At 28.0% G+C, this 19224-nt stretch overlaps 1 protein-coding gene across 4 annotated transcripts in view; it reads right to left on the reverse strand.

The window, feature by feature from the left end:
* The window catches only part of LOC105194010 (formin-like protein), a 125651-nt gene that overhangs the window by 34621 nt on the left and 71806 nt on the right, over nt 1-19224 (reverse strand). For 2 of the 4 annotated variants that reach the window (XM_026138777.2, XM_026138780.2), the window contains exons 3-7: nt 15324-15410; nt 11376-11482; nt 10398-10537; nt 5846-6024; nt 1631-1707 (exon numbers count right to left, since the gene is read on the reverse strand). In XM_026138777.2, the coding sequence (XP_025994562.1) occupies nt 1631-1707; nt 5846-6024; nt 10398-10537; nt 11376-11482; nt 15324-15410 (590 nt within the window). Of the gene's footprint in view, nt 1-1630; nt 1708-5845; nt 6025-10397; nt 10538-11375; nt 11483-15323; nt 15411-16090; nt 16783-19224 lie in introns of those variants that run through there. The other 2 variants (XM_039448178.1, XM_026138779.1) reach the window with 2 other exon arrangements.

The following is a 19224-nucleotide window of genomic DNA, read 5'->3' on the forward strand; positions in this document are numbered from 1 at the left end:
TAAAGTTGATTTTTTATATTGATTATGATCATTAGATTGATATTAAACAAGTTTAATAAGTATAAAAAAAGTTATGTTCTATGAAATTATAATTTAAAGAATTTAAAGTTTTAATATTTATTATTACATATCTATAATATTGATTATTAAATAATATAGATATCTAATAATTTAATATTTTAGCAGTTTATTACAAAAAAGTAACGAGAAAGTAACGAATCGTCATTTTTGAAGTTACGGTAACGGTAACGCGTTACTCTATAAAACCAGTAACGAGTAACGGTAACACTTTACTATTTTAAGATAACGTTCCCAACCCTAGTAACAGCACATTAAAAAACGATAAATTACTAAACGAATAATTTCATAAGCAATTGTTCTTTTAAAGAATTCGTCACCCAATAACGGAGATAATAAGAGTAGTGGTAGGGCCATGCTATAGTAACCATACTTCTCTGCTATTTTAGAAAATTATTTAAAGAAAACATGATTAAAAAATTTTTTTAATTCAAGATCTATATATTCATTATAAACTTATTCTCAAATTTTCATCAAGTTCTTATATTACGTGAGAAAACTGAAGAATCTTGAACTTTTCAGATAATTGAGTAAGAACTTAACTCTTAGGCGGGCGCGCCGCGGTACTGAGTGCCGCAAAATTTGTTGTTCTGAAAAATTATTGGTAATGCAGTCCTTTTTTTTATTACCGACCTTCTATACTCCTCATCTCGACATCTCAACTGTAAGATAGCATAATTGTCACATTTTTTTTATCAAGTAATTAGCCTTTTATCCGCTTTAAAAATACTAAAACACATTTTGCGGCACTAAGTGCCGCGCGCGCCCGCTTACGTAAATAAAATTTTGTTTGTATAAATAATGTTATTAATGCAAGAGATGTTCTTCATTCCCTACGTTTCATTTGTTTTTCCTCGCATTACTGTTTAATATCTCTTTTTCCAACGCTAATTTTAAATAAATTAAGTTAAAGTTATATTAGATTGTGTTATAGATAAACACCCCAGACAAAATAAATAGAAACTATTTTAGAGATATCCTACACAAACCTTTCTCTTTTTCTCATAAGTCTCAAAAATATTCTAAATCGGTAAGTACTTGGATACACATATGAAGGAAAACAACATTGATTATTTATAATTAATTTGTTTTTATTTTAAGAGTTTTAAAAAGTTCAATTTACATCATTATTCAGTAACAGCATTATTATTATTTTTCTACGTTTGAATTTAAATGGATGTCTTTATTTTTAAACAATTACCTTATTTTTAATTTTTTAGTTGCGTCTAACCGAATTAATTTCATAAGGAAAAATAGACACAAAATTTTAATATTATATTTAAATTTCAATATTGTATTTTATTATAAATATATTTTACTTGTTTTTATGATGATTTTACAATTATTTAGTCTATTATAAGTCTTAAATAATAAATTTGTCCTGCCGACACTCACAATCAGTACCACGCGCGCCCACTAAAAGTTAAAGTAATTTAAATATAAAATGAATAACCAAGTTGTTACAGTGTATTGAGGACATCATTTTATACGTTTATGATATGATAGATTTTTTTAAAAAGTAAAAGACATTAATAGATAATACATGACTTACCTCAGACTTTTATGGATTAAGCTCAGTGCGATACAATTGATAGCTTCTCTGTGTTGAATAACCATATTAAATCCATACTGCAAAAATTGATGCAAACATAGGAGTTAATTTTTAATTTCAACTGGTTATTTTTAAAACATAAATTTTAATCAATGTATTTAAGGACTCTCAAGATTTAAACAAACAGGCTAATGAAAGTCGCGGGTTTTAAAAAGCAATTAATGTTTAAATAATTATTTATTCAACATGAATCAATCCATACAACAAACGTTTCGGCTCTCTTTGGAGCCCTCTTCAGCGTAGATTACGAGTAAAAAATTGTGATTCTAGTCAACATCAGTCAGTCTATGGGAAGTAATCGAGTCACCAACGGTTTGCCAAATCTGCTGTAAAAGCATTGCCCGTTACAGTGTCGATGAAATTGACACTTTTCTAAACAACCATCGCGTTTTTAGATAGCTGACCATTATTGTAATTGATTTATTTACATGACTCACCCATTAGAACTGATGAAGACTAGTAAAGCTTTGGATAAATTTGTCCATTAGAAAAGAAATCCGCCTGTCACAGTATACATTCAAACTTTCTATAATGCCGCGTGCTCTCTGACTCACGCAGAAATGTAACTGACTAAATCTTCGCTCGAACATCCTACCTAACTGCCAACGAAGAGTCAAACAGTCGAGAGTGTACAATAATAAATATATACAAACATAAATACAAACGGAGAAAAATAAGTCATTACAAACAAAACAAAAATAATTCGAACTAGAAATAAATTAGCAAATAACAATTAAAATGTCAAAGATTAACAAAAATGAAATTAAATATACAGGCGTAAAGATAAATTGGCGGCAAGAAAATAATTAATAAACCTAGCTGAATTAGCGGCGAGTCCACGATTACAAGTAAATACATTAAATCTAATGCAATCTCTTTAATAGTGCGAGATACGCGTGATGTAAAAATTCGGTATCTTTTTGTAAATTGAAGCTATTGATTTGTAGTTGAATGTGTAACATTTCAGATGTTAAGCGTCTGTCGCTATAAAAATCGTTCGTTGTTTAAAATTTTAATATTCTCCCAGTCAAAGTCGTGATTGTGATTAAGTCTGTGCTCAGTGATGACCGAATAGCTGTTCGTATCCCATCTAATATCATTACAATGTTCAGTGGCTCTTGTTTTTAATCTCCTACTAGTTTGCCCTACATGCATCGCAGTCTTTGCACATGATCTTATACATTCTTCTTTAGATTATTTGGGAGAACATCTTTTTAAACTTTGATGAATAACTTAATGAATTCTGCTCAGTTTATTAAGACTAAAAAAGCCAGTTTTACATTAAATTTGTTCGTGAAGGATTTGAACTTGTCGGAAATTGTGGGAACATATGACAATAAGAACCATAGAGATCTATTATTTGTTGTATCGATATCCGTGTTATTGTTTAATCGTTTAACCCTTAAACACATAAATGGATCTGAGAGACCCCATCTAAAGTTTCGAACGTTTGCTGTGTGAAGACGAAATGAGATAACAGGTTCGGACCAGGACTTAAAAAAAGTTTGAAATCTCCTCTTTCGATTGATATGGTTGATCAACTTTTTTGATCAACTAGAATTCGAACGGCACGGCAATAAAGTTTTGTTAGGGTCAATGCAATCCATATAGTGTGTGAATGAAACTTTTTTATGAGTAATCTTATGTTAAAAAACTGGACAAAACACGTTCAAACAGGTCCGTTCGCGTATGTTACTCTGTCTAAAGTTAAAATACTATAGTGCCGTGAAAGAGAGGATTTTTGCGTAGAGTTCGAAATATATTATAAAACACATCAATTTTCAATTTTAGACACCTTAAGTTTATGAAAAATACCTCATATTTCTCTTGTTACGTAAGTATATTTTTTAATAGAAATGGCAGTGACATAATTTTTTTTTTAAGTACGACTCTTTAGCTTTAAAACGCCGTATTGTAAAGTCTTTAAAAGTTTTTTGTTGCAAAGGTATGATTTTTTTTTAAAAAGTGGATTTTTAGACACCCAAAAATACTTCATATTCTCCTTGTTATATAATTCTACTTTTTAAAAAAAATGATAATCACATATTTTTTTTTTTTTTTTTTTGAAAGTATGACTCTTTAGCTTTAAAATGCCGTATTTGAAAGTCCTTAAAAGTTTTTTATTGCGGAGATATGATTTTTTTAAAGAAAAGTGGCTTTTTGAACAATTTCTGAGTTTTGCTTAATAGTTTTTCTTTTATAGCATAACAATAAGTCATTTTTCGGCAATATCGATTATGCAGTTACATTTCTGAGATTCTGAACTTTTATATGAAAAAAAAGATTGTTGAAAAGTTAGAACCAAAGTTATAACTCGTCACAGTTGATAAAGTCTCCCAGACCCGAAAATGTGTTTACATATTACGGAATCGGTGTGTTTAAAGGTTAAAAGTGCTTAAAGCTAAATAATTAAAAATTTAATGAATAAAAACTGATTGTCTCAAAAATAAATCCAGCAGGTTAGTCATTCATAAAAAGAGTATTTACAATAAGCTCCAAGTTCTTTCTATGGAATATTGGGTCCGATAATAAAAACGCTCTTTCAACCATGCCCATAATTGTACCTCTTTTTTGTGATAACAGATGGGCCGATAGAAAGTTCAGTTATCTCCTTGAAAAATCTACGCTGAAGAGAGCTCCAAAGAGAGCCAAAACGTTCGTTGTATGGATTGATTCATGTTGAATAAATAATTATTTGAACATTAATTGTTTATTGCGCTCCAAAATCCGCGCTGACTCTCACTAGCCTGTTTATTAATTGTTTGTATAAATTTTAACTTATTAACATTTATTTTAAGTTATTTATTTATGTTAAAATAAAAAGTTAAAAAAAATAAATTCCCATATAAAAAACAATACGCTTGTTTTTTATATAATACTTCATATAAACTTAATTTGGAAATAAAATATTAAATGTATTTGATGATCCACACTATTATTGTTTTGAGAAATCTAATTTTAGAAAGTAACGATATTTTAATATATTACACTGAAAGAAAACGAAATAGATTTGACAATTACAAATTTGACAACTTGGAAATTTAAGTACTTGCTATTAGTTTTACGAAGTAATAAGTACTAAAGTAATATTAAATACTAAAAAAATATAATAACTGTAACAATTTATGTGCACTATTAATTGATAGTGAAATAGCGATTTAACTATTATACATTACACAGTACAGACTGCATACACATAAATTGACAATTACATTTTTCTATATAAGATAACTATTTTTTTTAAATAAAGTATAATACCATAATAACTAATTAATTATTTACTACAATACGCTTTGGCATCAATAATACAATATATTTTTCAACAAGATTAGTTTGTGTGATATATAGGATGGTAAGGCCACAATTAAATATTGATATTATAACAAGTACGTAGGAATTAGGAGAAATTAACAAAACTAATTACTAGATTTGAATTCGAAATCCCTGATTCTTATTCCTAGTCCTATACTACTGATCTCATAACTTTAGTTATTTATAATTTGCCCTATAGTTCTTGTTATTTTCTTACAAATATGAAACTGACAGCAGTAATAATGTAGCATACTAAGTGCTAAGAGAGAAGAATGAAGGACCCGGGTTCGAATTTCAGCAGAGTCATTTTTTTCATTAACAAGATTGCTATTTTTCTAGTTATCTAAAAAAAGGTTATATTGTGTTTTTGGAAAAGGAAGAGGTTGGTGAGGAATGGAGATCCTCTAATAAGGGACAGAACAATGTCAACAAGTTGCTAGTCGGCACCATTTGAGGGTCATTTCCAGGCTTCGAAAAAATGCACACCAAACTCTGATATTTTCAATATGGATTCACCACCATTTGAAGGTCATAAACAATCGCCGCGCAATATTTTAAATTGCGCTTTAATGTAAAAATGACATTTAAAAGTTTAACCTTTAATGACCAATAAACGTTTAATGTTAACATTTAAGATTAAGATCTTAAGATTGAGATTAAAAATATAAAAATTTGTTCTACAAAAATTATAGCAATTTACATTTACAACTTATTTCTGTTTTTCTAATTACAATGATATAAACACATTAAAATAATAACTAAAAATAACTAAAAGAGGAACGTTTTCTTTCAAATATAAAATTAAATCTTAAATAGCTGGTTATATTAAAATTGATATTATACCTTATTATTCATAATGGCACGCATGCACAGTATGCAAACGTGAATATCATCCTTCGCTTCACCCATATTTAGACGTGCCACGTGTCGAGATCTTCTTTTGACTCCAGGACTGTCTTTAAGCTCATGAAGAGACGGTCTCAAGCATCCATTATTTAACGATGAAATATCGCCAGTACCTGCTGTGTTAAAGTATAATTATTATTGACTATTTTTAAATAGTCAATTAAACACACAAATTCCGTAAAATACGTAAACACATTTTTCAGTCTAGAAGGCTTTTTACAACTTTGAAAAGCTATCACTTTGGTTCCAATCAATATTTTTCAACAATTTTTTTTCAAATAAAAATTTAGAATCTCAAAAATGTGACTACACAATCGGCATTGCCGAAAACTTATTTACTGTAAAGTTATAAAGAAAAAACCGTTAAGCAAAAATGAAAACTTGTTTAAAAACCCATTTTTTCTTTCAAAAATCATATCTTCGTAACTTTTAAGGATTTTAAAATACAGTGTTTAAAAGCTAAAGTCATACTTCAAAAAAAAATTAAAGCACTGTCATTCCTTTTAAAAAGTATAATTATGTAACAAGAAGAATATAAGGTATTTTTGGGTGTCTAAAAATTCACTTATTAAAAAAAAATCATATCTTTACAACCAAAAAACTTTTAAGGACTTTACAATACGGCGTTTAAAAGTTAAAGAGTTACACTTTCAAAAAAAATTACATCATTGTCAATTCTAGTAAGTATAAAAAATATATTTATGTAACGAGGCAAATATGAGGTATTTTTGATTAACTCAAGGTGTCTAAATTAAAAATTGCTGTGTTTTATAATATATTTCGGACTCTGCGCAGAAACCGCCTTTTCCACAACACTATAGTATTCTAACTTTAGACAGAGTATATGTGAGTAAATACGCAAACGGACCTGTGAGTGAATTTTTCAAACGTGTTTTGTCCGATTTTTCTTATGTAAGATTACTCACAAAAAGTTTATTCATACACAATGGCAGTCTCACAAATCCCAACAAAACTTTGCTGCCACCACTTAGTCTTTAAACTAATTGTTAGGATTACTTTCGTTCTTACAACAGTTTGTTTAATAATTAATAATTATTAAATCTCAAGTAATGTAATATTCCAAATATTAACATAAAAATTAGCTTAACATTAATTTCCGCGCTTATAAGTCTTATTTTAATGTCTTATTTTAATAATATTGTAAAATTAGATAGCATGGCAGTCACATAATAAACACAGCAATTTTTCAGAAAGAAAATCGGAATTTTTCTGGTTTTCTTTAACGATTTAAAAAAAGCGGTTTTCTTAAACGAACCTTGTTGTATAGAAGAAAATGGGGCACGACTAATTGTAAGTTAAGATTTGATAATAAAAGCCAAGTTTTCATAATCAACCAATCATTTTTACTTCTTAAATATTCTTTGAATGTCGATCTTTCAATATAACTATCATTAAATAAAAACTTTATTAAAAATAAAAAAGGCATTTCTTTCCATCTTGCCCTGCGGTTGGGGTATCCCCGTGGACAAGATGGGATGTACTTTAAAAATATACTATAATTTAATACTAATGTCACAAGTGAATAAATGAGATAAAATCATAAGAAAATTGCAAAAAAAAATATATAAATTATGGTCTAACTCAATAACGTAGCTGCCTACTTCGCTTACTTGTGGGTAATTTTTAATGATAACGCATATGCTCGATTAATTCCTGAATTCAAACCACGCGATACAGAGGATACCCTATCTTACCTCCCCACCCTCTCTTGCTCATCCTTTACGTATGCATTTCGTATGTAGTAGCCGCGCGCCGAGAGATATCATTCCTGCCAGTGTGTCTACATGTGCACTAAGATTCAATTTGAGCGTACCTCACAATCAATCAGATGGGCTTCAAGACTCAAAGTTCTTTTCCGGACTATTTGCAAAATCTGTTCTTTGACTGCCATATTGGATTTACCGTTCCAATAACGGATTCTCAATCAACTTAAAAAAAACTTTCGGATTTACAAGATAACTGAGACAATTATTAGTATTTTGGTTATATTGGGTTTGCTACTTTAAATTCTACAAATTCGGATTCATGATTAACGACTAAAAAACCTTCGGATACTAAATTTCATGAAAATCAAAGAAATACTTGTGATGCGCCATATTGAATCTATCATTTGGAATTTTGGAAATCTGACTAATTTCTAATTCTTTATCTGAGATCCGAAGAATTGAATACCAATATTTATGAAAATCGAACGGATTTTGATCAACCGATAGATGATTCAAGCGTTCTCTCTCAATACTTCGTGAACTACAGCCGTTATGTAAAATGTAAACAATTTTCATGAAAATCGTTTTTTTTCAGTCCCACAAAATTTGTATTTTTATACTTTTTATAATTTTTTTAAGTTCATATAGGACAAAATTTCATAAAAACTAAAAATCTCTTCGATTTTTTTTGTTTTAAGCAATAATTGGGTTCGTTAGAATGTACACAAAGATCATATATTTGGTAATGACTAACTATTGATAATAATATTACATCTAAAAATCATTATTTTGAAACAAAAATTTGTTAATATTTTTTTTAAAATAATAACAAAAGTAACCTAAAAGTTTTGAAGATAAACATTTTTATTTTTATTATAAAAATCTCAAAAAAATACTTTTTTTAACGTTCCTAAGAAGGTTCCCTCCTTTAGAAATATTGGATATACTGTATTTTTATAGTGTGTCACAAAATATTCGTTCATGCTTTCGTAGGTTGAAAGAGCAAATAAAACTGAGAAGTCTTTTACCATTTTTCAAAATTCGCAATAGTTACCAAAATAAAAATTAATATAGTCGGCAAATGAGCACATACATTCTCTACCCACCGCACGCGGGGACCGCCCATCCGTCGCCAAACCATTAGTAGCCGCGGCAGGCGGCGCGGTGAGAAGAGAGAAGCAGCAATGGCTGTCTTACCCTTCTCACCGCACCACCTGCCGCGGCTGCCAATGGTTTGACAACCGACGAGCGGTCCCCGCGTGCGGTGGGTAGGGAAAGTATGTGCTCGTGTGCCGACTATATTAATTTTTATTTCAGTAACTATTACGAATTTTGAAAAATGATAAAGGACTTTTCTTCTCAGTTTTACTTGCTCTATCAACCCACGAGAGCATGAACGAATATTTTGTGACACACTGTATACAGAGTATTCCATTTTGATTTTTATTTCAAAATATCTCGTGAAGTATAAAATATATGGAAAAATGTTTCACACGAAAGTTGTAGGGTTTGAAGGGAACATAAGAAGATACATTGGTTTAATTACCTTGGATTGTACCGCCAAGGTCAGATCAAAGTCACATCAATTTTTTAAAATAAAGCACTACTTTTTATTCCAAAATTTAATAGCTAATGTTAAGAGCTTTGCAAAATACTATAAGTTACTTTTTATTAAGTACTTTTTGAATTATAAGATTTATAAGTTACAATACTATCGCATTACCCAAAATGTATCACGCGAAGGTTATTCAGCGGGATTTACTCTTCTTTTGTGTTTAAAGACAGACTGAAGAATGATCCAACCAATGAAAGCAAGATCGGGCGGTGATCGGATCAGCTAAGGCAAGATCGATCAATGATCTTGCCTTCATAGACTGGATCATTCTTCAATCTGTCTCTGAACACAAAAGAGATGTAAATACTGCTGGGTAACCTCCGCGTAGTATTTTTTAAATATTGTAACTTCAAGCCTTATAACTCGGAAAGTTCCTAATAAAAGGTAACTTACTTATGGTGTTTTAGAAAGCTCTTGGCACCAGTTATTAGATCTGGACTCAAAAATAAGATGTTTTATTTAATAAATATTTAATAAATTAATTGATGTGACCTTGATTTGACCTTGACGGCGCCACCCAAGGTCAACCCATATGGTACCTTCTTATGTTCCCCTCTAAACCCTACAATTTTTGTTTAAAACATTTTTCCGTATCTTTTATACTTTACGAGATATTTCGATGCAAAAGTTAAAACGGGACGCTGTATATGTCCACTGTTTCTTAAAGCTCTAATACAGTCCAAGCATGTTAATAAAATACGATACCATTTCTATATTGGAGCAAAACGTAATATTTGTCGTATTGGACAGCTCTGATGATGAGTCATCGAATGAATAAAATGACATTATTAGAAGGTCAGAAATACTTTCGGCGTTTGAAGATCTAAACCTATTTTTTCTCTAATGTTATTATCTTTAATACAAAATTATATATGATTGATGACTGAACACAGATAGCCCAAAATAAATGAAGTTCTTTTATTAATATTATAAAAAAATTCATTAAAGTTCGTATTGTTTCACGATTATCATAATTTTAAAGACAAATTCTAACAATAAAAAAAAATTTTCTGTGTACTTTACAGTTTAATATAAGAAATTTTTATTATTAATTGACAAATTGATAAGTATTTAATTTATTACAATTATCTAACAAATCAAAGTAAATTAGCTCTTTTCTTTTTTTTTATTTTCTAAACCCTCTTACCAGTTTGTAATTTTTCCTCGGAATTCGTGTGGGATTCCAAAAGTCGTTGCTCATGCCGCATCATCAATAGTCTGAAGCTGAGATAATCTATTAATGCGTCCAAGCCTTGGTTTTCTTCGTTTAAGAACTCTCTCACCCATCTGCAACATTATGCTATTCAGTTCAAAAAGATTTTAAAAAATTTTCAATATCACAAATAAGCTTGTACACTGAATCCTATTAGTTATTTATGAAAATGATGGTTAATATATTGTAATTGGATCGATTATGTAATTTAAAGAATTTCTTAGAAACCAAATAAGTTCAAAAAAGTTACATTTTTTTCAGAAAACGGAAAACTCATCTTCAACTGTTCGTTGTGTAAATGTATTTTTTCTAGATACATAAGAACATATAAGGCCAAAGTTTTAGGTTCTGATTAATATTTTGATGACCTATTTAAAAATAAACCTTTGGACATTTTGATTTTTAGGAAATTTTATATTATATATTATATATTACCTATTTATAACATATTTTTTATTTACTTTTTTATTTACTTTTAACATTAATAGTAAAAGTGGAAAAAGAAATATTTAAAGTATAAAACAATAATTTTTTACTTTTTATTTAGAAAATTTTACAAATTGTTCTTAACAAAAAATTTTTATATTTTTTTTGTATAAATATAGTAGGATATTATTCTTTGGATACATAAACGGTATAAGAATAAAAATTGTAGGCTTTAAAGTGACATAAATAAAATAAAATAAAAATTATTTTAGCAGTAAAAGAATAATAAATATGTACCAAAATGCTAATTTTGGCTCATTTAACTTTAATTTTTTCAGAAACCTAATCTGGCAAGCTAATTTCGCTGCCGGATTCGTTTTCAGCAGCGACCGAAAAATTTATCGGAAAACATTTTATTTATTCAAGTTCAAAAAAGATCTATTTTTGTGTAACTTATGATTAAATAATTATTAGATTTACACTTACTCGATATGATTTGTGCGTAAGGATATTTCCAAATCACGTAATACTTGGGTCGACGTAGATTCTCCGACCATTTTTCTTTTCTGGAAGAACATAAGGAAACGATACGACTGTATAATCATTAGTATCCGTTTGATAATAAACCCCTTATGGATGAATATGTATGTAATGTATGTACAATAATTGTAAAGTATAATAATTTAAAAAAAAATGAAAAATAAAAAATTGCAATTTATAAATAAATAAACAATTAAAATCGCATGGTAGCATTCTGCATCAATATTTTTGTTACATATGTAACCCTACATGTCATTAATCAACGTGCAAATAGCAATATTAATAACAGAATATGTGCTAAACTGTATGAACATTATTAATAATCAGGGTTAGACAGCAACTAATTAAAAAGTTTTATTTTACAATTAGTTTAGATAAGTTTATAAAAAAAATTTTAATTTTAATTGTTTTTAAAACATATAAACCTTAACTTTTTGCTATGTTAAAAATTTTTCTATATAAAAAAACAAACATAAAGAACAATACTTATTTGTTGTTTTACATGAACTTAATTTACAAATAAAATATTAAATTTATTTGATGATACGTATGTAATTGGTTTGTTATTCTTAATCTAATTTTTAAAAATTATAATATTCTAATTTAACAGAGAAAAATCTTAAAGGTCATAAGATACGTTTGGAGTGATGAAATACTATGATACCTCGTATAATTCTTGAATTCTAAAAGCAACCATTAAAATTACTTCGTTACCGTTTCTTTAGACATTGTAGACATGATTACTGATCATTATGTGTTGTCACTTTGAGCGTTTGGAAATTGAAAAAACCGGACAAAAATTAGTCTCGAGAACAAATACACTTTTATATTTCCACCATGAATTGACATGTAACATGTTGCCCGTTGGCATTTGATTATAAAACGAGAGTCGAAAGTTAGCCACATTGCAGGGCCGAAATTGAAAAGGTAGTATTCGCCGCGCCCACAAAACTTTAAACAGAGATAACGCGTATAATTTGTAAAATAATTTTTATATATTGTACATCATTGTACTCACTAGACATAACGCGGGCGCTACAATTTTTATAGTATAAAAATATTCACTTAACAATGCAAAAGTTATGCAGGTCTCTACGTTCTTTAACATAGATAATTTTTTTAAGGAGTTTGTTCATCTTTCGCAAAGGGCATGATGTAAAAAAAACTACTTCTCTATTTTAGCATAGAAAAGAATGAGATAGAAAGAACCATACTACTAACCTAATATCGAAATTAAGTTTATAATAATAACATATTTTATCAAAAATACTTGATTTTTAAAGTATATCATAATTTATTTATTTTTTTATTAAAAGGCTTAACAATAACAATTTGTATGATTGTGTAATATATCACTTGTAATTTAAAATATAAAATGATGGTGAGATATAACAACATCGCCATTTCTGAACAGTTGGTCATTACATCATAACATAGTTGCTGCTACCCGAAAATTTGATTGACATATGTCATGTAATAATGTCAATACCTAAAGGAAAAAAAAAATATTAAATATAAAAGAAATCGAGAGAGAGAGAGAGAGAGAGAGAGAGAGAGAGAGAGAGAAGGGAGAGGGGAAAGACAAACACAGATAGATAAACAGATATAGAATAGGTTAAATATGATGACAGTTGATTGAAAATCGCACGTATTAGATAAAACAAAGCGAGGTTGTCACATCTCATCAAAATCAAACACTTTTGATAAAGAATAGCAACAGTTTCTTGATTTATTATTGTCACACAAAAATCGTGCAATGAATGTTAATCGTGTTTTTACCAACTATTTGTTGATACATGTAGTTTACAATAAAAAACTTGTATTCAAATGGTAGCATTATTTACATAGTTATAATGAAATAATCGCTATATATCTTACTCTTACTCATAAGAATGCACGTAAAAATCACAATTTTTAACTTGGAATTTTTCACAAACTACATAGACAAATTCCGCAAAATTTTAAGTGTGAATGTTATGTTGCAAAGAATATTGAATTTTTATGCAATTCGTAACATTTTCATAAAGGTGAACAAACTCCTTAAGTGATCACTGTACTCACAATAGAGTTCAGTTTAAACCATATAATTGGATGTTATTTTTATTGGATATCTATTTCTATTAGTTTATGAGATAAAAAAGGATGGCCACTTATACGGGGACACCATGTATGTGTATGTATACAGGGTGTCCCAGAAAAATCGCATCCCCTTTTAAGAACGGATTATTTGGAAAAGTTTAAGAAAAAAATCCTAATACAAAAATGTCGAGGGTATAATGGTTTTCAAATTATTCGCGATTAAAGTTTACGAATCACAAAGCTGACATTTTGCGCGCTCAGGCATGGTGACATAACAAGGTATGTACCACAAGGGTACCTCTTGATAATGTGGTTGTTATATAAATACAAAGTGACATTTATATTAAGAAATTATGACTATAGCAAACATATTTGTACATATGTATAATTAACGTTTTCAATAGAATATCAATTCAATAACAAGATGTTGTAATAGCCGTTGGATCAGCTGTTAAAATCAATTCATTATCATGTTCATATGATAAGAACTTTTACTTTTTGACATATTACCATAACAGTTCGTTTTCTGGGACACCTTGTATATATTTTTTAAAATAAAAACATATATATATTTTATATTTTGTATATATGTATATAAAATCTTATCAAAATCAACTTTTAATTTTACTTAATTTAATTAACACAACTTTTAATTGAATTAGCTATTGTTCATGTAACGTAATTAAAATTCATTAAAGTTCATTTTATAAACCATTATTAACTTAATTTAAATGAAAGAAAAAATACTATAAAAGCCAACACTGGATGTTCATGTGTAATTAGAATACGTATTGACAATCAATTATTAACAATTACAATTGACCGCAATGTAGATCAAGGCTAACTGCTAGCTAACAATATTTCCATAAAATTATACTAAAGATGATTCAAATTGCGCATCAAAACGTCTATTGTAATTGTTAATAATTGATTGTTAATACACATTCAAATTATACACAAACATCCAATGTTGGCTCTCATTTCTTTTTTGTTTGGATTTACGTCTTCAGAACCTTTCATTTAATGTTAATTTTACTTAATTTAGTTTAAAAAAATATTAACCCGTAATGGTCACTCGAGGTCCAAAAGACCCCACGTGTCCTTTTTCTAACTTTAAGGATACACAGACCATTCAAAATCGAAGAACCTTCTATGGAACTAATTTTTATCTGAAAGTATACTCTCTTGAGAATATACTCCTAAATTTTTGTTGAATTATCTCAAAAATTAAAAATTTTATGAATATTTTTGTAAAAGTCAAATTTTGTAATTTTTTTATTTGAATTTGTTCATTATGTTAAATTTAACTGAAGTATACTATCTTGAAAATATACCCCTAAATTTTTGTTGAATTATCTTAAAAATTAAAAATTTTATGAATACTTTTGTAAAAAAGTCAAATTTTGTAGTTTTTTCTATTAAAATTTTTTTCATTATGTTAAATTCTAATTTAAAAAAAATTATTGAATGATAAAGAACAAACCTCAAGAAATGTCCAATAAAGTTTTTGCAACAAAATATCAAAAAGCTGGCAAATGGAGACTGATTTTGTGCAGGAGGTCCAGTGGACCATTATGTTATTATTTGGAAGTGTAATCATTACGAATTAATTAACTACCCAACCCTGTTACCAATAACATATAACATGTGGAGTATCATATAAGTGTATTTAAATTAATTATCAATATATAAAATCAATATATAAAATCAATCAATATATAAAATAAAATGTAACCAAATAAATAAATAATCTAAATATGTTTAATACTCAAGAAAAATATATAAACAATATATAAAAAAATGAAAACAACATACTCGATGGCTTCGTGATGCTGTAGGATCCAAGTAAGTTCGTAATTTTGCCAAGTAATGAGACGGTGGATCTTTAGCTTGTACTCTTTCCTGTAAATATAAATATTTCATCGTGAAAAAATCATCAATTTCATATAAACATTTAATTAATCTAATTAAAATTTTTATTTCATTCAATAAATAAGTATGGTCAATATTTCAAAAAAAAAGTTCAATTTGTTTTCGTTTCTTTTGAACTTTGAAAAAATATATAAAATTAAGTTTTCATGATAATTTTAGTTCTAACAATAGCCGCAAGTATTTTGATTAAAATGACGTTTGAGTTTTTAACTAAAGATTTGAAATCAATGGGGAATTAGTTATAAACCGTACAGTTGTCAAATCTCTAAAGATTTTAATTAACAATAATTAAATTAAAAGATTTATGTTCAAAGAGTATTTAAGCAGCAAAGATAATTATAAAAACCTAACTTTTATTCATCATCAAACTTAAACTACTCCGTCTTGCCTCACTTTTTTTATACAGTTGATCATAACTTGTTCAACATAAAACTCTATTATAAGATTGTGTAAATTCATGACTAATTCGTACACTGAGAAAAGTTGTTACTTGACTAAATTTCTTCAATTCAAGTATTTATGTATTTGACTTAAATACATAAAATATTTAAATTCTACTTTGCAATTGAGAGAAGTTTAGAACAGCCAAAACTAGTTTCGTAAGCAACATTCACTTAAAAAAATATTGTATTAATAAATTGTATATTTACAATTTAAAGCTCCTGAGTAGTTGGACGAGAACTCCGCGTTGATGATGGTAGTATTTCGAAAAAAATTAGAATTAATAGGTAAAAAAGATGACATGTTAACAATGAAATTTTGTTTTTCGTCATTTCGTTATGTGTTTTATTATAAAAATGTGACTTGTCTCGTATTTACCAAATTCGTAAAAGTAGGCCGCAAGTAGGATTATCTTTGTATTTTATATGCAAAAGCATATTTTTCACTCCTTTCAACAGTTGCCCGTTTGAATTCCTGCATGAATTGTTTTATGTGCTTTTTACGACTATTTATTGACTGTCAAAGGAGAAAAGAATAGTTGAGGCCAATTTTTACAAGTGTTTTAAAGCGATCTCATTATTTTAGCATAAGTTAGCATATAAGCAATTCTGTGTAACAAATCTTGATGTTTCCTTCTCTTGTAAATTATTGTCTTGTGATATATTTTGTTATTTAATTTAATGGTTCTTTGTTCAAAAGCATTTTGAGTTTCTCGCATTACATATCACTTTCAGTTGTTTTTGAGCATGTAAGTTTTATATTCTCATTCTAATTTATAACGCTCTAATTACAATACGAGAAAGAATTATATGTTAATTATATTTCATCAATGATTAATAATTCGAAAAAAATAATTCGATATCATTTTTGTGCATTTCAGAGCTGACGCAAATAGGCCTCAAGTCATTTTTTCCACATACATATTAAAACATGTATTTTCGTATAAAAAAAAAAAAAAAACAAATTTCATTTACGTGTATAGTTTTCTTTTAAAAAATTCCTAAAATATTCTGGTTTGTACAGTGTTTTTCCAACCCCTTAATACGACGTCGTAATCTACTCAATTAAGTTTGTACAGAATGTTCTGATAATAACACCGTTAAAATTTTTACAGTTTATCATATATTTTGGACATTCCGTTAATCAAGAATCTCTATTGTACTGAAGAGGACTCAATATACAAAGTCAAGACATCTATTGTTCTCTTTAAAAAAATAAATTATTTAACTACACACAAACGCACGGTACCGGCTCACAGAGGTATTTCTCTTTCTCAATATAAATTAAATACATTGTAAAATAAAAAGTATAGAACTACAATAATATAAATTGCAAAGATTATAATAACCATTACTTGATAGTTACAGAAAGCAGTAACTTACGAAATATTAGATTATGAGAAATACCACCATGAAAATTCCACTCTTGAATTGACTGCTGTCAATAACGGAATACACATAACAAGTGCTCTCTACGTTTCTTCTTCATGTCACATTAGCATAGGATTTGTCAATTTTGTGACAATAAAACATTGAATTAAATAAAGAAAAAAATACAATTGATGTAAAAAAAGTCAAAATAAAAAAGTTATTTTTAAATAGTCGTGCTCTATATTTATTTAAAGATAATATTTTTTATTTTGACTTTTTTTACATCAATTGTATTTTTTCTCTTTATTTAGTTCAATGTTTTGTTGTCACGTGATCGACAAATCTTATACCAATGTGACATGAAGAAGAAATGTAGAGATGCTTGTGTCGCCTCTCATCATGGAGGCGCAGTTTGAATTTGAGTATGTATGCTGAGGATAGCTTTAAAAAAGTGCCGAAATGTTCATGGTTAATAAATTGATCTAAAATTTTATTTTGAAAATCTACTGCGCACTTCGTCTTAATATTCTTATTTTTTATATAAAAATAAATGAAAATTATACATATACAGAGTATCCTATTTTAATGAAAGCGACGGAATCGAACAGACATAAAAATGTGTCGAATAACATAAAAAATGTTTCAGATAAAAATTGCATGGTTTAAAAGAGGATAAGTAATAGTAAATGATAGACAAATCAATCAATTTAAAAAAAAATCAATTTTTTTACTATTACAATGAGGACATCACTTTTATAAAATAGAATTATATAATTTGTTTTACGTAATACGATTCGTTTAAGTATTCACCATGTAAAAGAAGACTACTAAAAATTAGTAAAAATATGTCGTTTTAATAATGACAAACTAAAAACTAAATTTTCGAAGAGATAATTGCGGCAAAAGTTCTCTGAAAATTCTAACTTTTTTCGAAAAAAGATTCTTCTAAAATTTCTAGATTTTTTGAGCTTAGGAAGTGAATATCCTGTTTATAATTGTCCACTGAGCTTAAGATCAGTTTCGAATTGCTGTCTGTGCAGCGGCCACACACCGATAACATTTGAAGAAAAAAGACACGAATGCGAAAAGAGATGCTGCCATTTTTTGCAGTCCGCATCATATAATAGCGTGGGCTTGCGTTACATCCGTCTCATGTCACGCATATGTTCTATAAGCTGCAGGGTTTAAGTATCGAAATGAACCATGACTCACAATTATCCCTTGAAAATATGTTTCTATCTTTTCATTTTATTGTATTTCATCGTTTAGCTTGTTATTTAACTTACGGTGTTGCAATACTTATTACAAAAAATAAATTTAAGGCTGCAATAAAAATGCACTTCATCGAAAAAATAATAAAATTTAACTGTTTCAACAACAATAACAGTGATATTCTAAAAAAAATTTTATGAATATTAATTCAACTTGTTTCCTCTAATTGTTATAGATTTACACTAATTCTAAAAGCAATTTAAATTTGCTTTGCATTATTATTAGAGAAACAAGAAACAAATGAAACAAGTTTGATCAATTTTATCCCGAGCCTCGAAAGGTATCGATAAATGTCAATTTAACAGTTTTTGTTTAATTCTGTTGGTCTGTGTTCTTTACTGAACAGTTGTATTGCTCAATATAATCTGACTTGTTATCTTATACGTTTATGAAAATATGAAAACGAAACTGATTTTATATCAAAACAAGATAGATTGTTTAAGTCTTTATTATTAAAATATTCTAAGATAAATACTTAAAAAAATATATCGATTAAAAAATAAAAACTTTAAAAATTCATAGAGAATATCTGGGCTCAAAAAATAAATCTAATAAATAACAAACAAAAACAGATTACGAATCAAAGTTAGGTTTTAAAGCTATAACTTTTCAAATAACAAACAACAATAAAATTCACTCCATCTAATAAAATGATCTTCCTTGTCATATAATTGTTAAATTCAAATTGACATTAATATATC

Source organism: Solenopsis invicta, chromosome 4 (genome assembly GCF_016802725.1).
Source record: "Solenopsis invicta isolate M01_SB chromosome 4, UNIL_Sinv_3.0, whole genome shotgun sequence".
Lineage (NCBI taxonomy): Eukaryota > Metazoa > Arthropoda > Insecta > Hymenoptera > Formicidae > Solenopsis > Solenopsis invicta.